The 22475-nt window shown below is 41.1% G+C and overlaps 1 protein-coding gene across 1 annotated transcript; it reads right to left on the bottom strand.

Moving 5' to 3' along the window:
- Positions 1 to 15111: 15111 nt before the first annotated feature.
- LOC123247410 (protein S100-A8-like) lies at positions 15112 to 15854 on the bottom strand. The gene is made up of 2 exons (XM_044676293.1): positions 15692 to 15854; positions 15112 to 15320 (listed from the first exon to the last, which is right to left on the bottom strand). Exons 1-2 carry the CDS (start codon positions 15852 to 15854, stop codon positions 15112 to 15114), a joined length of 372 nt encoding a protein of 123 aa, XP_044532228.1.
- Between the last annotated feature and the right edge of the window lie 6621 nt (positions 15855 to 22475).

Here is a 22475-nt window from a genome sequence, read left to right as displayed (position 1 = left end):
AGGGAGAGAGAGAGAGAGAGACAGAGACAGAGAGAGAGGGAGAGAGAGAGAGAGAGGGAGAGAGAGTTGTGGGAGTTTGAGAGAAGGGTCATGGAGGAGGGGAGGAGGGGCTATGAAAAGAATTATTGGGGAGCTGGAAGACATAAAGGACTGTATATTATCAGGAAAGGAGAACTTCAAAATACAGTAATCACCCTGTCAGCCAGAAACTCAGAAAATGCCTTTTGGGCAGAAGACAGAGCAGAATGACCCTGGGGGTCAAACCTGTAGATTGCTGATCTGTTGACCTGCTATTATCTATGATACTGGGGGTCTGAGAAGGGCCTGAAAATCAGAGGATTCAGTATAAAAAGGCCCTAGCCCTAACACCAGGAATCTCCTTGGATACTTCTTGTACACTTCTCTTCTCCCCATCACTAACCATGGTCCAAAGGAAAGAGCCTTGGATTTGGAGTCTAAAGTCATGGGATCAGACTCAAAGTTGCTCCTTACTTACTACCTGAGTGACCTTATGTAAATTCCTTAACTTTCTTGGGCCTCAGTTTCCTTCTCTATAGAATGAAGGGAATAGACTAAATGGCCTCGAGGGTCCCCTCTATCTCTAAATCAATAATCTATGACTCTGGACCAGGTCTTATACTGTCCCACCCATTTAATGAATGTGACCACTTCCCTAGAAACAGCTTAGGTGTGGGTGTTCAGGCAGGACTAGTCCTGGGAGACAACCAGGAGTCTGGCTGAGTCTCGGCAACTGGACCTTTCCCAGAGGTCCAGTTGCCTGATACCAAAAAGACATCCAAATCCCGGGATTAGTCAGGAATCCGCTTGGCAGGTGAACCCTCAAAATCAAAGCAGTGACAATATTCTGTCATTACTCCCCTCAATAGCAGGCATTTCAAATGTGCTGGGAATCCCAGGGCTAGCATATCTACCTTAGCATATAAGTACATAGATCCTTCTGAGCTAAGGTCCTGTAGACAGACAGAACCACACAGCCCAAAAGCTGCAACTGCAATTTCCCTCAGAGAGGGGGTAATTAATCATTTTCCTCTCAGGTGAAAACTACACTGATTTCTTTTTTCATTGAAGGAGTGGTGTGCAAATAGAAAATTTCCTTCACCTGAAATCCATTTACCCAGCATCCTTTTTAAGTTATGTGCTCACCTTACATGTCCCTTTCAAGAGATAATGCAGAGACCCACACTGCGGGGCTCTTTACTGGGCTTTGCTTTAGGTAAAGTGCTGCAGGTGTGGGTCTCTGACTCTGGGCTCTGCTCACTCTACTGAAAGAATCCTTTTCTCTCTCTCTCTCTCTCACTCTCTCTCTATCTCTATCTCTCTCTCTCTCTCTCTCTTATTATTATTATTATTATTATTATTATTATTATTATTATTATTAAATCCCATATAATAAATACTTTGAGTATTCATTTTTACTCTCACAGTGGGGATGGTAGTTTATCTTTCAATTATCCAGTACTTTGGATCATCCACACCAGCATGCCTCTCATCTACACACGGGCACTGACCGGCAGAGTCGGAAGGCCATTCGGTCCAATGCAGACCCTAACAGAATCCTCTCTTTTGTTGTCACTGTTGAGCGGTGTCAGTCATGTCCAGATCCCCTCTACAATATACCCAAATTTGTACTTGTATTTGCTACAATATAGTCATTAAGTAGATCACCCAGACCTCACTTAAAAGATGTCCAATGAGGGGCAGCTAAATGACTCAGTGGATAGAGAGCCAGGTGTGGAGATGGGAAGTCCCGGGTTCAAATCTATGCAAATCAGATACTTCTTAGCTGTGTGACCCTGGGCAGGTCACTTAACCCCAATTTCCTAATTCTTACTGGTCTTCTGCCTTGGAACCAATACATAGAATCAATTCTAACACAGAAGGTAAAGAGTTGGGTTTTGTTTTTTTAAAGAAAAGAAAAGAAAGAAAGGGATTCTAGGATTCTAGTCATGGGTACCTCCTCACTTAGGTTTTGCCAAGTGAATGGCAGCTAGTGGTAGCAAGTTAATGGCAGAACTGGGTTTCCTCACCATCTATTCTCCATTTGCCAAACCTATAGTCAGAGTAGATCAGGCTGGAACATGGAACCTGGAACCTACAGGAAGAAATAGAATAGTAATGGACTTACCAGACAGAGCCCGAAGAGGAACCCCAGAAGAAGGATGAGAGCTATATGGAACCCCAGCAGAGGATCGTTCCTTTTATACCCCTCAGAACCGGGATGTCACCAGATGCCAAGTGGGACTGTTGCAATTCTTGGCTTCTCAGGTTGCTACCATTTGTGGTGAGAGAGACACACCCAGACCTTGTCCATAGAACAGGCTTATCTACCTGGGCTGTGCCCTGATGGGATTCACTTGTTCCGTGTCTTTCTGATTTTCCCCAAAGGGGCCAGAGGGTGGAAAACTGGGAAACCATTAAGGAAGCTGAGTTGCAACATCAGAGGAGCTGGAAATGGGAAATGTCTCCTCTTCTCCTTGTCTCTCCTCATCCCCAGGACTTAGGTCCCAGGTATATCTGGAAATTCTACAGCAGAGGGTCCACAGAAGGGGCAAAGGATCCCCTCAACACCGCCTGGCTTTGTTGTTTTGTTTTGTTTTTTTTCATTTCAACTCCCCAAAATCTATCTAAAAACTACTTTAGCTCAAATCAATTGTGAGACCTTAAATAAGCCCTTTGCTTTTTCTAGGCCTCGGTTTCCTTATCTGTAAAATAAGAGGGCAAAGCTAGATGATCTTTAAAGTTGTTTCCATCACTAATATTCAATGATTCTGAATTCCCTCCCTTCTCAAAGCAAAGGTTGCAGCCAATCTGGCTTAACTCATCATAGGCTCTTTATCACAGGGTCAGTCGGTAAGCAGTTATTAAATGTCTACTATGTGTAACAGGATTTAAAGTTGAGAGAGACCTTCGAGGTAATTTAGACCTTACAGATAAGGAAACTGAGGCCCAAAAAGATAAAATGACTAGGGGGCAGCTGGGTAGCTCAGTGTATTGAGAGCCAGGCCTAGAGACGGGAGGTCCTAGGTTCAAATCTGGCCTCAGACACTTCCCAGCTGTGTGACCCTAGACAAGTCACTTGACCCCCATTGCCTACCCTTACCACTCTTCTGCCTTGGAGCCAATACACAGTATTGACTTCAAGATGGAAGGTAAGGGTTTTAAAAAAAAAAAAAAAGATGAAATGACTAGTCCAAGGTCACTTGGGGTAAATATCAGAGCCAAGATTTCAACTCAGGTCATCTGACTCCATCCAGCATGCTTCCCATGGCATCATGGGTCTATTCCCCTTCCTCTAGCACCAGGTTGTTCCTTCCAGTTCCCCAGCCTTTGAATGAAGCCCTCTTCTTCCCTCTATCAATTAACATCCTTCCCTTCCTTAAAGGTTTTGTTCAGAAACCCCCTCCTTCATGAAGCATTCCCTGATTTTCCTTCTCTTCTCCATCACATACCACTCACTGCTAACCATAACTCCTCTGATTTCATACTTCCCAGCTCAACCTCTCCTGTATTTGTACTATATATTTTACATTAGTTATTATACTTGTATAAGTACATATTTCCTCCCCCCCCCCCCGCCCCCCAATAAATTTTAAATTCACTTAGGGCAGAAATGGTACTATCATCCTTATCCTACCCGAGAGAATATCTGTATAGTACTTTGCAAATCTTGAAACATTATATAAATGCTTTTTGTTGTTCAGTTGTATCAGTCAAGCTTCACACTTTGTGACTCCGTTTGGGGTTTTCTTGGCAGAGATCAGAGCTGTTTGCCATTTTCTTCTCCAACTCATTTTACAGATGAGGAAACTGAGGCAAACAGGCTTAAGTGACTTGGCCAGGATCACACAGCTAGTAATTGTCTGAGGTCACATTTGAACTCAGAAAGATGAATCTTCCCTGATTTCAAGACCAGCACTCTATCCACTGTGCCACCTGCTACCTGATAGAAATGCTAGCTATTATCATTATTATTATTAAATTATTGTTATACTACATTACACAGCAATATAGTAGACACTCAACTCATTCCTGCTGAACTGGAACTGCAATGGAAGATGTCACATTTGTCTAGATCTCAAATAAAATAAATGCTATTAAAGACTATGGAAGCATAGATTTAGCACTGGACATTAGTAGCGTTTCTATCTCCACCAGACAAATAGAAGCAAAAACATGGCCATCGCTTTATAAATACTGTTGTAAGGGGCCAGCAAGGTGGCTCAGTGGATTGAGAGCCAGGTCATGGGTTCAAATTTGCCCTCAGATACTTCCTAATTTTGTGACCTTGGGTAAGTCACTTAAGCCCCAATTCCTACTCTTACTGATCTTATGCCTTGGAACCAATACACAGTATTGATTTTAAGACCGAAAGTAAGGGTTTTAAAAAATAATAATAGCATCTACCTCCCAGGATTGATGTTGTGAGGATAAATGAGATGTTTATAAGGTGCAATATAGATGCTGGGCAGCTAGAGGGCACAGTGGATAGAGTACAGAACTGAAGTCAGGATGATTCATCTTCCTGAGTTCAAATCTGACCTCAGACATTTACTAACTGCGTAATCCTGGACAAGTCACTTAAGCCTGTTTGCCTCGGTTTCTCACCTCTATAAAATGAGTTAGAGAAGAAAATGGCAAATCAGTCCAGTATCTTTGCCACAAAATCCCCAGATGGAGTCATGAAGAGTCAGACATGACTGAAAAGTGGCTGAACATTATCAATGCTATTATTATTACCATCATCCTTATTGGTAAAAGGGGGCTAGCAAGGAGGAAGGAAGGGGATGATAGGGATTTTGCCTTGGGGTCCACTACACCCTTCCTCAATTTGTATGCAAACTTTGCACTTCTCAGATGAAGCAACATTCCAGCAGTTACTAATGTGCCCAAACCTGCTAGAAGAACCGGGAAGGAAGGAGGTTAGAGTAGATGCTGCAATTGTAGGGGGAGACCCAAGCTGATGTTCCCGGTATGAGGCAGGTCTCAGCAGCACCTCTGGGTTTTACCTCCCTGACTCACTGTATTTTTCCTCTTTCTGCTCCCCAAAAAGGAATAACAAGAGCCCCAGTTATAACACCGAGGGCAGATAGTTGTTGCTATCCTGCATCGACAAATGTGGCAACAAAGAGATGTAGTCACCGGCTTCATCAGCGTCACCCAAACCAAAAACCAGCGTCCCCTCTTTGTCTCTGTCCGTAATACCACTCTTCTCCTGGTCGCCCCAGTTTCAAACCTTAAATCATTCTTGATTGCTCCCTCACCTTCCCTCTCTCTTCCCTTTATTCGTTGCCCATTCATCCGTCCCAACACCTCTGGTTCCCAGCCACTTCTGTCCATCTTGTCCATCATCTCTAACACCCGAGCCATCATCACCTTCCTGAACTTTTACAAGAATGTTTTACAACTTATCTCTCTACCTCCCTTTCCTCCTCTTATCACATTCTCCTAACCATTCTGTACTAGTTGCCAGAATAATCCTACTAATGAAAGGATCCAACCATGGTATACTCTTTTTCCAAAAAATTTCAGGGGCTCCCTATCCACGGACCATAGTGTTACAGTGAGAATTTCAATGGGTTTAAAGTCAAAGGAACAGGGTTCAGAGCTTGCCTCTGATGCTACTACCGGTGTGCCTCCAGCAAGTCCCTTAAGCACTCTGTGCCTTGATTTCCCCATCTGTAAAAGTGGGTATGGGGGGGGGGGGCAACTGGGTGGCTCAGTGGATTGAGAGCCAGGCCCAGAAACAGAAGATCCTAGGTTCAAATCTGACCTCACACACTTCCTACCTGTGTGACCCTGGGCAAGTCGTTTAATCCCATTGCCTAGCCCTTACCGCTCTTCTGTCTTAGAACCAATACATAGTATTAATTCTAAGATGGAAGGTGAGGGTTTAAAAAAAAGTGGGTATTAAAATACCTGCAGTATTTTCCTCATAGAAATGACCCAAGGCTGAAATGGGATAATGAATATAATGTAGTGAGCTCTTTGAATTCAGGAATTGTATGAGGTTTTTTTTTCTTCAAAACCACAGTTTATACAACAATATCTTGTCCATAGAAGCACTTAATAAACATTTGTTGAATGCAATAAAATCAAACTTTAAAATGTTGTGTGTCCGTTATTATTATCATCATCATCATCACTACTAAAATTCAAGCTCATAAACCTGGCATTCAAGGCTTTCTATTACGGTGCCCTAACCTACCACTAAAATCTTCTTTTTTGTCCTTTGTTCTTAAAGAGGACCAATAATATCATCGGGTTGGAGTAAGTGAAACAGAATTGCGCAAAGTTGTCAGCCTCACTCTCCTTTCCAGAGTCATTGAAGTCCAATAGCAAACCAAAAGTCAAGATGACTGAAGATGGCCTGGGATGCAGTGGATGATCTTGGTTTTTTCTGATATCTAACCAAATTTATTTGTATTCATTCATGAATACAATGATGGAGAAATTTCAGCAGACAGAAGTTAAGGAAGTCAGTCAATAACCATTTATTAAGCATCTATTATGACTTGCCCTAGCTAGTAAATTCCTATATTGGGATTTGAGCTAGTCTTCCTGACCCCAGGCCCAAAGCTCTATCCAATGGACCACCTCATTGCCTCTAAGTTTATGGAACCACAAATACAGAATTTAGGGGCTACAAGCAACCCTGAGAGGTTTCTTTTTCTTTTTTTTTTAAGCCCTCACCCTCTGTCTTAGAATTGGTTCTTAAGTATAGGTTCCAAGGCAGAAGAGAGATAAGGACTAGACAGTTGGGGTTAAGTGACTTGCCCAGGGTCACACATCTAGGAAGTGTCTGAGGCCAAATTTTAATCCAGGTCCTCCTGGCTCTCTATCCATTGAACCACACAACTGATGCTCCTGAGAGATTTTTCTTATCCAAACTTCTTACTCAAGAACTTGAGGCTTAGGGAAACAATATAATCTAACTAATGTCCCCTAGCCAATTAATAGCAAACAAGGATGCTATCCCAGGGTTTCTGACTCCCAAACCAATGCTCTTCCCACCATGTTCTGCATCTATTCAATGAACATCATCTGTACCCTTATTACCACGAACTATGTGGTTTAGGGCAAATCATCACCTGAGTCTCAGGTTCTTCTTTCATCAATATAGCAGGTGTTGTTATTTCCATTTTACAGATGAGAAAACGGAGGCTCAAAGACCCTATTCATGATCCCAAGATCAAACAAGCTAGTGAGTGTCAGTTGTAATTCAGAGATGATCTAGCAGATCTTTCTACCCCTAAACTTCTATAGTTCTAAGATCCAACATTAGTGTGACGGATAGAGCTCTGAATGTAAAGTCAAAAAGATCTTGGATGAATTCAAGTGTATGGTGGGGCCCACTCCTATAGTCCAGAGGGAGTCAAATGTTAAAAAAAAATTTTGGAATATTAAATTTTCAATGTGAGCATTTATACCTCAGAAATCCTCAATGCTACAGATTAAGACTTGATTTATTGTTCTATTGATTGTCTAGACCAGTGATTACCAAAGTGGGTGCCACCACTCCCTGTTAAGTGCTGCAGCGATCCAGGGTGGCGGTGATGGCCACAGGTGCATTTGGGGGTGGTGAATAACTGTAAGGGGGCGGTGATAGTATGTGCTAAGTAATATTTTTTCTGGAAAGGGGGCAGTAAGCCAAAAAAGTTTGGGAACCACCGGTCTAGACTTAAGAAAGCAATGTGGGCAGCTAGGTGGCTCAGTGGATAAAGCACTGGGCCTGGAGTCAGAAAGACCTGATTTCAAAACTAGCCTCCTCTACTTACTAACCGTGTGATCATGGGCAAATCACTTAACCCTATTAGCCTCAATTTTCTCATCTATAAAATGAGCAGAAGGAAATGGCAAGCCATTCCAGTATCTTTGCCAAGGAAACCCCAAGTGGGGTCATGAAGAGTCAGACACAACTGAAATGATTGAACAACAAAAAAGGAAGTAAAGAAGAAAATCTTAATAATGCAGATTAAACCTAACAGTGTATTGTGCATACATTTCTAAGAGCCAATTGTTAAACATTTATCTGCATACCACTGGTTGGAACTCCTAGTCCTGCTGAATGATATTTGTATCATTTCTACCATGTTATCTCCTTGACCATCACTTCCCTCATTTGTGCAAGAATGGAGTTGAACAAGATAATCTAGAAGGGCCCTTTCCAAATTTTAAATCCTATAATCCTACATTCTCATGCCTGTGGTCAAGGGGTTGTTTTCTCTACAGGTGTGTGCATGGACCTATGAAAAGTAGACTGACAAGGAAGGGTGGTTTATAGCTAAAGGCTGGAAAAGGAGAAATATGAGAGATCAAGAGAAGATCAAAGCCCCAAGAAGGTGCTAGAGTCACTGAGTGGCAGAAGCAAGAGTATTAAAGGCTTTCAAGTAAACTCAAGGAAGGAAAATCCTTCTTATTACTGCCCAAAGTCAACAGAACAAGAATCAATGAAATTCTGCTAACAGAGAAATATGAGTACACTTGTGGCACTAAGGTTAAATGACTTGCCCAGGGTCACATAGCGAGGAAGTATTAGGACCAGGACTTGAACTGAGACCTTCCTAAGACCAAGGCCAGCTCTCTATTCACTACCCCATACTGGCTCTAGATAGCTCATCTAGTCCTACTGCTACAATTCCTCATTGTGTAGAAGTTACACAACATATCTACTGACTGCATCAGATTCTCCCATTCCAAAAAAGGCTTCAAGTATGGACCAGCCTAGCTGGGCCAAGAAAGGCTCACCAGTAATAGAATGGCCACTTGGTGGTGAACTCTTTAGCCATGCTTGAACTCATCAAGGGTGGTCTGTTGTGTTCTTGCTCTACTTCCTCATTGATCTTGGGTAAACAATAGCCTATGAGCTCCCTTCATATCTGAAGATCTTTCTCCTTGGTAGAGAAAACAGAACTTTTCCATATCTTCCTTCATATCCAAACGAGATAACATTTATAAAGCACTTAGCACAGTGCCTAGCACATAGTAAGCACTTAATAAATGCTTGTTTCCTAAGCGTCTTCATGTTCTGTCATGGACCTGAATTCTAGTAACTTCCAAAGGCAAGAGAGGGCTGGAGGGCTCTCTATGGAGTTACTATGGAGAGTTACTATGGAGTTCAGTAATTCTGCCCCCAAGACAAAGAATGGACCAAGGGAAGTCCCTGAACCTATCCCTGAGTGGTGGCAGCACAGATCAGCCCAAAATTGGCAAGAAAGACAATTCCTTGTATGTGAGTCATACTTCCATCATGTTCTCTCTTTCTTCTATATACTTACTATAGCCTAGGATAGGGCTATACCTGTGATGGAGAGGATGGAAAAGAAAAAGGTAAGAGAGAAGAGAGTCAAAGTGATTCTCCCTAGCAGCATGACTGGGAAACCTCAAAATCCATTTTCCTAGAATGTGAAGGAACCTCCTTTTCTATGGAGTTTCAAGGAGAATCAAAGAGGATTCTTCTCCAAGTGAGTTGGGGGTGACAGTTCTCTCTGCCAGGGTCAGGGAAAGGGAATGCATTAACTTCTGGGAACTCTATAATTCTTTGAAAGAGAATTGTGGATGAGGTTCCTGACCCTGGAGTCAAAGCTACCCTGGAATATGCTAAGAAACTTAGTTCCAGCAATGAGAATGGCAGAATAAGGTGGGTAGCTCTCTAAAGAATTGACTTTTCTCCTTCCCAGGGTGTGCCTGAAAGTCTGGCAGTATCTTTGACCTCTAAATTTACCCTAAATTCTACAAATCAACAAAACTCATTGTGTCAGTGATAGACAAGTGACTCCTCCTATACTGGTCCCCTCCCATCAGGATGGGAAGAGGAAGAAAGAGAAGGATTAATTTGGGGTCAGAGCTAAACTGGGAAAGGAAGGTAGGATTAAGGCTTTTCAAACTTGCCCACCTTTTTTTTTTTTTTTTTTAAATTCCTACTATCTGTCCTGGTAACAACTCTAAAACAAAGCAAAGGCTAGGCAAATGAGGTCATTGGGATTAAGCAATTTACCCAGGGTCACAGAGCTAGGAAGTATCTGAGGCCATATTTGAGCCGAGGTCTTCCCATCTCCAGACCTGGAGCTCTATCTAGGTGCCACCTAGCTGCCTGATCAAGTGATTTGTCCAAGATCACTCAGCTAGTATGTTGTTGCTGTTTAGTCATGTCCTATTCTTCATGACTCCATTTGGAGTTTTCTTGGCAAAGATGCTGGAATGATTTACCATTTCAATCCCCAGCTCATTTTACAGATGAGGAAACTGAGGCAAATAAGCTTAAATGACTTACCCATGGTATCACAATTAGGAAGTGTCTGAGGTCAGATTTAAACTCAGGAAACTAAGTCTTCCTGACCCTAGGCTGGTACTCTATCTACTGCACCATCTAACTGCCTAAAGTTGGCCTTCTAATCTTATACCTTCCCCACTTACCTCTTCCTTCACTTACCTAATAAAAGTTTCACTGCTTTTATAACCTCAATCCTTCCTACCTTGTCAGTCTTCTTCTATCTTACTTCCCAACAATAATTCAATTCCTTAATCGAATCAGTCTTTAATTCAATGATACTGGTCTCCTGGCTGTTCCAAGAATAAAACACTCCCTCTCTTGGCTCCAGGCATTTTCTCTAGCTATCCCCCAAGCCTGGAATGTTTTCCTCTTCATCTTTGCCTCCTGGCTTCCCTGACTTCCTTTGAATTCCAATGAAATTCCCATTTTCTCCTGGAAACCTTCTCCAAATCATCTTAATTCTAGTATCTTCTTTCTGATTTTGCCTATATATAGCTTGCTTTGTATACATTTGTTTGCATGTTGTCTCCCCTATTAGACTGTAAGCTCCTTGAGAACAAAGATATCTTTTGTCTTTTTTCTTATTTCCAGTACCTAGCATGGAGTATATGCTTGACAAATGTTGATTGATTGATAGTGCCAGCTGTAAGTAAGCCCATTTTACAGATACTGGTCAGACTTGTTGACTGAGATAAATGAACCATCAAAGTCAGTTCTCAGAAAAACACTCATTTTTCAAGTCAGCAAACAGCTCATTTGAAAACCCTTTCGGGACAGAGACTGTCTATTCTCCATCAGCAAGCTCCTGCTGTGTCTCCTCCCCCAATATCTTTTTTTTTTTTAATCCTCACCTTCTGTTTCTAAATCAATACTGGGTACTGGTTCTAAGGCAGAAAAGTGGTAGGGGCTAGGCCATGGGGGTTAAGTGACTTGTCCAGGGTCACACAGCTAGGAAGTGTCTGAGGTCAGATTTGAACTCAGGACCTCCCATCTCTGGGTCTGACTCTCAAACCACTGAGCCACCCAGCTGCCCCTTCAAACCAATATCTTTTGATCTAGATGACAATACTTCTGAAAATCCATTTGCACAACTTCTGGTTTCAGTGCATACCCAATGAAAATGAACAAGATCAGTCATGTCTGCCAAGGACAAAACTAAGAGAGGAATACTTTGCCTTGCTCTGTCCTTGACCTATGTTACCTTTTTCCTCATTCCTTAATGACTTCTTTATTTCTGGAGATATTTATACCTTTTTTTAAAGTGCCAAAGGTCTATAGGAGGTCATCAGAGGGAGAGAAGATCCCTTTGTGTTGAAAAAATCAAAGAAAACTGATCCAGTAGAATACAAGCTCCCTAAAGGTAGGTTCTGTTTTAGGGATTGGGGTTTTGGGATTTGGGGGTTTGGGGCATCAACCCAGATACTACCACAGTGCATAGCACATGCATAGGTCAATAAATGTTTGGTGAAATGAATTGAATTAAATTGAATTGAAATTAATTGAAGCTGAAACTTTAGAAATGGGTAGAACTCTCAGGAGGTCTAGGAAGGTGGTCTAGGAAGGATTTCCAGTTATGAGTAAGAGAGGGTAAGGCTTGAGCAGTAATGTCAGAGTATGTGCTTCTGAGATATCCTTCTTCAATAAGCAGTTTTCCTGGAGCCTTTTTGCTTTTTTAAACCCTTACCTTCAATCTTAAAATCAATACTAAGTATTGGTTCCAAGGCAGAAAAGTGGTAAGGGATAGGCAAATTGGGGTTAAGTGACTTGCCCAGGGTCACACAGCTAGGAAGATATCTGAGGCCAGATTTGAACCTCTCATCTCAGACCTGGCTCTCTATCCCCTGAGCCATCTAGCTACCTCTTCTCCTAGACTCTTCTTTCCACTCTGTCCCTGAGACCACTTTGTTTCTGGTCTTCCCGATGCATAGAGTCCAGACACTGCCCACACTGGGCCTCCTTCTCAATGATCCTAACCTCCATCCTTGCTATAACGGCCCCTCCAATGTACTCTAAGATCCCACAAATGGAAAACAAAGCAGGAGTTACACCAAAGACAAGACTTCAGTGGGTTAAGTGAAAAAATTGATCCCATCCATGACAAGATCCAATATGGAAACTGGAGCTAATAAAGAAAAAGGAGTTCATTAGAATGGAAAGAACAGCAGCCTCAGTGTCAGGGAGGCTGGATGGGGAAGTGGTACCTTGGCTCTCCCAATGTTTACTAGCTCAATGAAGCCCAACATTTCCCTTCTCTAAAACTTGGTTTCCTCATCTGTTTAACAGGAGACAGTAATCCCCACCCAGGTTCCAACGAGATCCTATAAGGATACAATGAAACAATAAATGCAAGTCTTTTAGAAAACAAAAAAAACTTGAGGAGGTAGTATGGGTAAGTAGAGCAAGCATTGCCTTTGGAATCAGAGGACTTGGGTTCAAATCCCATCTCTGCTACTTAAAAGTTGTGTGACCTTGGACAAGTCTAATAATAATAATACAAGTCTAATAATAATAATAATAATAATAATAATGACAATAGCATGTATTTACATAGTACTTTAAGGTTTGCAAAGCATTTTATAAATATCATCTCGTTTTATCTTCACAACAGCCCTGGGAGGTAGGTGCTATCATTATATCCATTTTACAGATGAGAAAACTGAGATATACGAAGGTTAAGGGACTTTTTCAGGGTCACAAAGCTAGTAAGTATCTGAGGTAGAATTTGAACTCAGGTATACCTGACTCCAGATCCAGTATTCTATGCCCACCTAACTACCTCAGTTTCCTCATCTAGAAATGAAGGAATTGGACAAGATGTGCTCTTAGGCTGCTTCTAATCCTAAATCCAATGGTCCTATAAGTGAAAAATGTCATTCTTCTTCTGAAGGATAATAATGATTCATCCCACACACCTCACTTGGGTGTACCACAATTTTTTACAGAAGGTGGTAGTGTTTGAATGTCAGCTTTATAGAGAATAGTGGTGGCTGCATTGAAGGATTGATGTTGATGCTCCACCAGGATAAGGGCAAGCTCAGCTTTCCAGACTTTCCCTGAGGCCAGTTATATATCCTGCTCTGACTTGAAGGTTCAAAGGGTGAAATCATTAGCTTTGTAGGTCATCCCCCACCAAATGGGCATCCAAGCTCTCCTTAAGGTTAGGTTTAGGGGTCATTTCTCTGACGTGAGCTCTTTCCAGACCCCATCACTTATTCCCTTTCTTCTCCAAAGTTGTGGTTTGGTCACTTGAATCATTCCAAATCTTCCTGAGCCCATTTGGGAGCTTCTTGGCCAAGATACTGGGGCAGTTAACCATTTCTTTCTCCAGTTCATTTTACTGATGAAGAATTGAGGCAGACATTATTCAATTTGCCCAAGGTCACACAGCTAGTATCTGAGGCTGGATTTGAATTCAGGTCTTCCTGACTCCAGATCTGGTGCTCTGTCCACTGTACCACCTAGCTCCTTCCCTCTCCAAAATTACTTTGTACAAATAAAGATGAGTGAGTTTATCATTTTATTAGTGTTAGGAAACTTTCCAATTGGAAAATTCCCTCTGCTAGAATAAATAGGCAGATCTTCTGAATCTTAAAGCCTTAGACTTGCATAGAGGGCTGGGAAGTTAAATGATTTGTCCAGATTACAAAGCCAAGAAACATCGGAGGCAAGACTTGAAGCAGTGATGTACTGATAACTTTTTTTTAAGTAATCTTTATTTTCCATCTTAAAATCAATACTTTACTGATTCTAAAGCAAAAGAGCAATAAAGGGTAGACAATGGAAGTTAAGTGACTTGCCTGGGGTCACACAGCTAGAAAGTATAGTATCTGAGGCTAGATTTGAACCCAGATCTCTTATCTACAGCCCTGGCTCTTAATTCACTGAGTCACCTAGCTACCCTCTATGCTGGTAAATATTTAACAGTCAGCTGTCCTAAAGAATAAACAATTTTGCTCACAAACATACTTTTAAATGTGATCTGCATTATTGATATATTCTCTATCATTTTAAACAAAACATTAAATTAAATCCTGATTTATTTCCATTTTATTTCCAAGGTCTTTGCTCTCAGAGAATCCATATTCTCTCAGCAGAAATGTCCTGTACATATTAAAATATAGCAGGAGCCATTCTTTTTTTTTTAAAACCTTATCTTCTGTCTTGGAGCCAATACACAAGGTAAAAGAGTGCTAAGGGTAGGCAATGGGGGTCAAGTGACTTGCTGGGAAGTGTCTGAGGTCAGATTTGAACCCAGGACCTCCCATCTCTAGGCTTGGCTCTCAATCCACTGAGTTACTCAGCTGTGCCCTGGAGCCATTTTTCACTCTCCTCATTCTACCACCACCACCACCATCCCCATGGACCACAAACCCAGAGTTCCCTTGGAAATTTCCAAGGAGATAGAGATTCACCACTTGCAGAAGAAAGAAATAAACCACTCCAGTATCTTTGCCACAAAAACCCCAAATGGGATCACGAAGAGTTGGAGTCAAATGAAAAGACCAAACAACATATACACCCTGTGTTTCAGCCTCAAACTAGTAAAACGTTGAGAGTAGGGGGCCTTGTCCCCCCTTCAGATTGGAAGCTCTCAGACCATATTTCAATTTTAAGAGCCAGTTGACCTTCTCCCATCCCCCTGGGAGTGTCTGAATAAGTGTGCCACTGGACAGAGAAGACAAAGACTAGATCATTTAAAAGAGAGGTTTTTATTAATTCCACATCAGTATGCAGAAATTAGTCAGGGACTGAGTGTCCCAATGGTTTTCCATTCTAGCTTTTCAAAGGTTAATTGGCTTGAGTTCTAGCTCTAATCCCTCTCAATGGTGATGATGGTGTGTGTGGCCATGGCCATGGTGGCCAGGACCTTCTGGGCCATCTGGGCCTTCTGGGCCATGAATTTGGTGATATTTCTCATGCATTTCTATGGCTATCATGCTGATCACAAGCATAAATTCGGGAAACTCCAAACTCGTGTTATTATTCAAATTAGCCTTCTTGAACAAGTCATCCTGAGAGATATTGTTCTCTTTCTGAAAAAGAAGAGACCAAAGATTTCCCATTATTTGAGCACAAATCATCTGCATTATGAGTGAGTCAACCCATTTCCATGAACATACATGTGCCCGTGTGCATGTCCATGATTACCCCTCAGTTAAGAGAGTCCCCCTCCCTCCCTGTACCCCACCATGTAGCCATCATGAGGGGTGGGGAGAGAAGTGCAATACTTACCTACGGATGCACTATTGGCTGCTCAGGGCATTCTTTCTTTCACCCATATCCCCAAAAGTTAACAGTATGTTCCCCTCTGGGATTTTGAAAGCTAGTGTTAACTTCCTAGAGTCTGTCTTGTTCCCTGGAGGGTCCTTATAGAGAGGGCAGATGTCCTAGAATTTCCACTCACCATATATTTATAGAACTCAGGGGCCTCGTTCTTCAACAGTCCTCCAAACTCGTCCTTCTCTAAGGCATCTTTATCTCCGTGCTGTCTGGAAAAGTTATGGAAGATTTTAACTATTTCATTGACACTTTCCTCAGCAACGGTATATTTTGTGGATGCCATGGCTCAGTGTCTCAGGTAGGACCTGGAAAGAAAAATAAAGAGGGAATTTTTGAATGGAATCAAAAGAACAACAGTTTCCCATCTACACATTCCATGCCTGGAGATGATTTCCTCTGGGTCTTTAGCCTTACTACCTCTCCTACTCCAAAGGTTCCCCAAAAAGACCCTTCCTCCCTTCTGCCACCAGGACACAAATCAAAGAATCTGAGGCTACTCTGTTCCTGAGGATCACAGACTCTACCTAACTCTTAAAACTCTCAGTCTCCCTTCCTGGCACTAAGCTCCCATTCCTTTCACTTCATCCTCATCCTCAGCCTTTAGATCTCCATCAGAAGGAAAACTTCCAGCTGCTTTCATTGGACATTTGAACAGTGTGGAGTTCAAAGAAATCCTAGGGCAAAGGGTACCTTGAGTTATCCCTGTTCCCATTCCCTACATCACCCAGGGCCTTGGACACACTAACCACCCCATCCTTATGACCATAGGTAGAGTGCCCAGAACTTTAGCATCAGACTGGAATTTGGAAGGTCTCCCAGCTATAATCTCCCCAAGATGACCCAGGAACAAGCCACCTGTGAGCAACCCCAAGGTAGTTTATCCACGGTCCAACCAAGTGCTCTCCCTCACAAACTTACCTGGAAGAAGCTGCAGAAGGAAAGAAGGGATGAATAAGTAGCTAGTTCCACCTGCAGTCCTTTTATAGAACTTGCCTCTGGAGTCCCACCCCGAAATCTGTGACATTGTGTCCTCTGGGCGTGAAATAGGAAACAGGGTATTGGGCAACAACTGCGCCTAATATTCCCAAAGACTCTATTCCTGGCACCCATGCAGACACTCCCACATTCCCCAGGACAGTAGTCCTTTCCTCTGGAGAGATAGCTCAGATCAATCTTCCCCAAGCTTTATGAGAGAAGAGAAGACACTTCACTCAATTCCTTTGGCATCCACAAACAATCTTAAAGTCTAGGTCCAGGGCACCCTGCCTTTCCCATTCCCTGCAGTCCATCATGAACTCAAATCCGAACTCTGGGGGTTCTGACAAAAATCCTCTTTCTTTTAGAATCCTGGGATTTGGGAAATCATTAAATTTCAAAATCAAAAGGGATGCAGAGGATATCCAGTCCAATTTTCCACCTGATAAATCAAAAGAGTTTGTTATAGTTTTATTTTTGAAAGGAGGAATTTTAGGGGACATCACTTTATTGATTTTTTTAACCTTACCTACTAACACCTCTAAGACAGAAAATCAAGGGCTAGGCAAATGGGGTTAAGTGACTTGCCTAGGGTCACACAGTTAGGAAGTGTCAGGAGGTCCTCCTGACTCCAGATTTGACCCTCTATCCACTGTGCCACCTAGCTGCGCCCAAGTTCTGTTGCTTTTTCTACCCCATTCTGTGGTCACCAGCCTACATACTAGTAGATTCATAAGATCATTAGAGTGTAAGCTCCTTTGAGGGCAGGAACTGTCTCACTTTTGCATGTGAATCCTCAGTATATGCCTGGCACAGAGTAGATCTTTAATGTTAGTTGAATGGTTAATGATCACATTTGGGAACTAGAACAGACTTTTGAGGTCCTCTAGTCCAACCACTTCATTTTACAGATAAAGAAACTAAAGTCAAGAGAAGGCAAGGGATTTGACCGTGGTCACATAACTTATGAACAATAAAGCAAGATTCAATTTATTTCTTTTAAAAAAAAGTATTTATTTTTGAAATATTTATTGATATTTATTTATTTATTTATGTTATAAAATATTTATGTATTTATTTATGTTATAACAAATTTCCACACAAGTTTTCCTAACTTATATGACTGAATTTATCTAACTCCCTCCCTTCCTTTCCCCCTCTCAGTGTTAGCAGACAATTTGATCTGGGTTATACATGGTATTACCCATGTAAAACATTTCTATATTGTTCATTTTTGTAAGTGAATAATTTTATACAACCAAAACCCCAAAATAGAAACCCAAATAAACATCAATGGTCTTTTTTTCTTAAATTCTTACTTTCTGTCTTAATAACAACTCTAAGACAGAAGGGCAAGGACTAGGCAAATGGGATCAAGTGACTCCCCCAGGGTCACACAGCTAGAAAGTGTCTGAAGTCATAATTGAATGTGGATCCTTCAGACTCCAGGTCTGGCCCTCTATCCACTGTGCCACCTTGTTGCCCACCAAAACTAAAATATGTGGAAATAGGTCTTGATCAAGGATACATGCAAAACCCAGTGGAACTGGGCGTTGGCTGGGGAGAGGGGCAGGGAGGGGAGAATATGAATCATGTAACCATGGAAAAATATTTTTAAAACTTTTTAAAAAATTAAAATATAATATCTTTGATTCCAAATTCTCTTTCTACTATAGCCAAACTATCTCAGCTTGGAAGCAAAGGGAGATTAGAAGAGAAAGAGGACTGGGGAGGGGAGAAGGACACTGAGAGAGGCTGGAGAAAAACACAAAAAGTACAGTCAGTATATCATGAGAGTCAAGTTTTACTACTCTGCCATAAGCCAGTCATGTCTAGGCCTAATGGGAAAGGAATTTTCTTTTTCTTTTTTTATTTGAAAAAGTTTTTTTAATTTTTATTTTTTAAATATTTTTCCATAGTTAAATGATTCATTTTCTTTCCCTCTTCTCTTCTCTCCCCACCCCCCAGAGCCAAGAAACAATTCCACTGGGTTATGCAAATGTTATCACTTGATACCTATTTCCATATTATTCATTTTTGCAAGAGAGCAATCTTTTAAAACCAAAACCCCAAATCATATACCCTTATAAACAAGTGATGAGTCATAGGCTTTTCTTCTACATTTCTACTCCCACAGTTCTTTCTCTGGATATGGATAGCTTCTGTCTCATAAGTCCCTCAGAATTGTCCTGGATCATTGCATTGCTGCTAGTAGCAACGTCCATTATATTGGATCATTCCACAATGTTTCCTTTTCTGTGTACAGTGTTCTCTTGGTTCTGCTCATTTCACTTTATATCAGTTCGTGGATGTTCTTCCAGTTCATGTAGAAATCCTCCAGTTCATCATTCCTTATAGTACACTAGTATTCTATCACCATCGTATACCACAATTTGTTCAGCCATTGGGAAAGGAATTTTCTGAAACCAGGAGCTGTGTAGGGACATGGTTTGGACAGAGCTCTACAAGACCCAAGCTCACAAGATAAGTGGTTCCAAGGTCAAAGGCTTTCAAAGGAGAGTTCTGGAGCAATCAACCAATTGATGAACATTTAGTAAATGCCTACTACGGAAATATAAATTATGTAATATGTAAATATTATCTATTTAGTAAATGCTCACTAACTATTCCCAATCCTGGGCATACAAATAGAAAAACGAGACAATCACTGACCTCAAAGTGTACTAGAAGACTACAACCCATTCCCAGATAAGTAAATATGAGAAAAATACAAAGTAATTCCATATCAAAAATTTCTCATTTTAATATTATCTTTTGCTTTTATACTGCCTTTTGTTATTGTTAAGTTATTAGTCATGTCTAATTCTTCATGACCCCATTTGGCATTTTCTCAGCAAAGATACTAGAGTGATTTACCATTTCCTTCAGCAGCTCATTTTACAGAGGGAGAAACTGAGGCAAACAGGTGACTTTCACATGCTCACACAGATAGTAAGTATCTGAGGTCATATTTAATCTCCTGACTCCAGAGTTGACACTCTAACTACTGGACCACCTAGCTGCTACCTATACTAGCCAATATACAGTAATAACTCAGTTTTCATTGACATCAGTTATCGATTTCTGTTTTCATTTATTTTTTCAGCAAAAAAATTTGTCTCGGGGGCAGCTGGGTAGCTCAGTGGATTGAGAGTCAGGCCTAGAGAAGGGAGGTCTTAGGTTCAAATCCGGTCTCAGACACTTCCCAGCTGTGTGACCCTGGGCAAGTCACTTGACCCCCATTGCCCACCCTTACCACTCTTCCACCTATGAGCCAATACACAGAAGTTAAGGGTTTAAAAAAAAATTGTCTCAGTCTTCATTGAGACCTTGAGAAAGCAAAGGGTAACCCACATGTTCTCCTGCTCCATGTGAGCAATACATGTATTGAAAAGCAAATAAATCTATTTATCCATACAGATAGCAAATGAAAATCAGATAAAGCATGCAGAGGAGAATATATACCTGACAATATACAAAATTAATGGGCTTTCTCATTGGGAGTGAGATATCTCACCTCAGTCAAGTAGAAATTCTCCCATAATATCTCAGCTGAGAAGAGGGGCATAATCAAGCTAACAACTCTTATATCTATATATATCTTCTTTCCAAAGTTTTTCCTTGTGCCTTGTGCCTTTCCTAGTGCCTTGATACCTAAGATCCTTATGGAGGGGGATTCCCCTTCCAAACAATAACCTCTCTCTCCCCTCCTTGCTGTCCTCCATATGCCAAGAAGAGTCTTCAGAAAGGTAAATGCCCTGTTAAATGTTCACTTATTCTTTACATTAGTTTTTTATATAATTTTACATTAATTTCTTATTGTTTTTACTATTAAACATATTTATTCTTTATAAAATGTGTTTTTGTTATGTATTTTGGAGTGTCTAGAATGAGTTTATTGAATTTACATTGATCCATATGGAAATAGTTCCTCAGTTTTTGTTGGTTTTGGATTTGACCGATTGTTTTCTGGTGAATTATCAACAAAAACCAGGATATCACTATATTCCTCCCTCTTTGACTTCTTCCACAAGAGCCATCTCTTATAACAAAAAACAGAAAAAGGGGGGTGGGGGGAAGTTCAGCAAAACTAGCCAATGTATCACCCAGGTCAAATATCATGTATACTGTTCCACATCCATAATTCCCCTCACTACATTTACAAAGGGAGTGGGATGCATTCTCCTATTTCTAACAGTCTTGAAGGGAGCCAAGGGTTCTGAGAGCCAAATGTGACAAGGAGGGGAGCTAGATAGCACAGTGAATAGAACACTGGGTTTGGAATCAGGAAGACTCATCTTCCTGAGTTCAAGTCTGGCCTCAGACATTTCCTAGCTATGTGACCCTGGGCAAGTCATTTCTTGTTAGCTTCCATTTCCTCATCTGTAAAATGACCTGGAGAAGGAAATGACAAACCACTCTAGGATCTCTGCAAGGAAATGAACTCACAAAAAGTTGGATATGACTGAAACAACTTAATAACAACAAAGAGATTTGCAAAGCCCAAAAGTGATGAGGAAAAGCAGTCTGAGTTGGGTGACAGCTTCTGCAAAGTCATGGAGGCAGGAATTTCCTGTCCCAGGAACAATTTGGCTGGGATATGTGTAGATCAAATGATGGGGCGTAGTGTAATCAATCTGAAAAAAAAGAAACTGGAGCCATATTGTGAAAGACTTTAAATTCCAAAAAGAAGAGTTTGCATTTTATCAGGGCAAAACAGGGAGACAATGAAGAACCTTCTTTAAACTGGAGATGGGGATGGGGGGTAGTTAGATCTGAGATTTAGGAGTATCAATTTGATAGCTACGTGGAAGATAGATTAGAGAGGGAAAAACTGGAGAAAGGAAGATCAATTAGGAGACTATAACAGCCCAAGCAAGAGGGGCTAAGGGGTTAAGTCAAGATGACTGTTGATATAAGTTGAGAGAAGGGGACAATGTGAATTTTGAAAAGCAATAAAATATTGTGGAGGCAGAATTAACAAGATGTAATATTCTGTTGTTTCAGTCATGTCTGACTTTTAGTGACTCCATTTGAAATTTTCTCAACAAAGATACTAGAGGGTGTGGCCATTTCCTTCTCCAGCTCATTTTACATGTGGAAAACTGAGGGCAACATGGTAAAGTAATTTGTCCATGGTAACAGAACTAGGAAGTGTCTGAGGCCAAATTTGAACTCAAGAAAATGAGTCTTCCTCACTCCAGATCCAACATTCTATATACTGTAGCACCCAGTTGCCCCAAAACGTAATCATTAATTGCCTATTTGAGGTGAATAAGTGTCAAAAGTTGAGGATAACTCAAGTTTTTGAATCTGGAAAACTAAAAAATGGTGGTTCTTCTAGAGGATAGATCTAAGACAGAAGTGAAAAAGTTAAGTATAATATAGGTTAGAGGAAAAAAAGTGGAGAAAGATAATGAGTTCAGTCTTGGATATGTCAAGTTCAAGATGGGACACTCCACGGTCTGCTTCCCTATGGTATAAATTCAATTCAACAAACATTTCTAGAAGGCCTACTTTGTGCTGACAGAGTGCCTAAAGTATAAGACATACATGATCTCTGCCTTCAAAGAGTTTACAAACAAGTTGAAGAGGTAAAACTAGTACATAGGAAACAAAAGCCATTAAAAGACATCTCATACTCAAGTATGTAGTATCTAAATGGTATAGAAATGTAAAGAACTAGGGGCAACTAGAGGGCAAAGTGAACAGAGAGCCAAGTCTGGAGATGGGAGGTCCTGGGTCCAAATCCAGCCTCAGACACATCCTAGCTGTGGGAACCTGAGCAAGTCACTTAATCCCAGCTGTCCAGCCTTTACCCCTCTTCTGCCTTGGAGCCAATACTTAGTGTCAATTCTAAGATAAGGAAGAAAGAAAGAAAGAAAGAAAGAAAGAAAGAAAGAAAGAAAGAAAGAAAGAAAGAAAGAAA

The sequence above is a fragment of the Gracilinanus agilis genome, chromosome 4, assembly GCF_016433145.1.
Source record: "Gracilinanus agilis isolate LMUSP501 chromosome 4, AgileGrace, whole genome shotgun sequence".
NCBI lineage: Eukaryota > Metazoa > Chordata > Mammalia > Didelphimorphia > Didelphidae > Gracilinanus > Gracilinanus agilis.
The sequence above is the reverse complement of the archived record's forward strand: the minus strand, read 5'-3'. Positions and strand labels throughout refer to the sequence as shown.

Coding starts and splice junctions, on each gene's coding strand:
- LOC123247410 (XM_044676293.1), bottom strand. CDS start 15,854: ATGGCATCCACAAAATATACCGTTGCTGAGGAAAGTGTCAATGAAATA. Junction 15,321..15,691: donor GTTCTATAAATATATGGTGA/GTGGAAATTCTA, acceptor TTTTTCAGAAAG/AGAACAATATCTCTCAGGAT.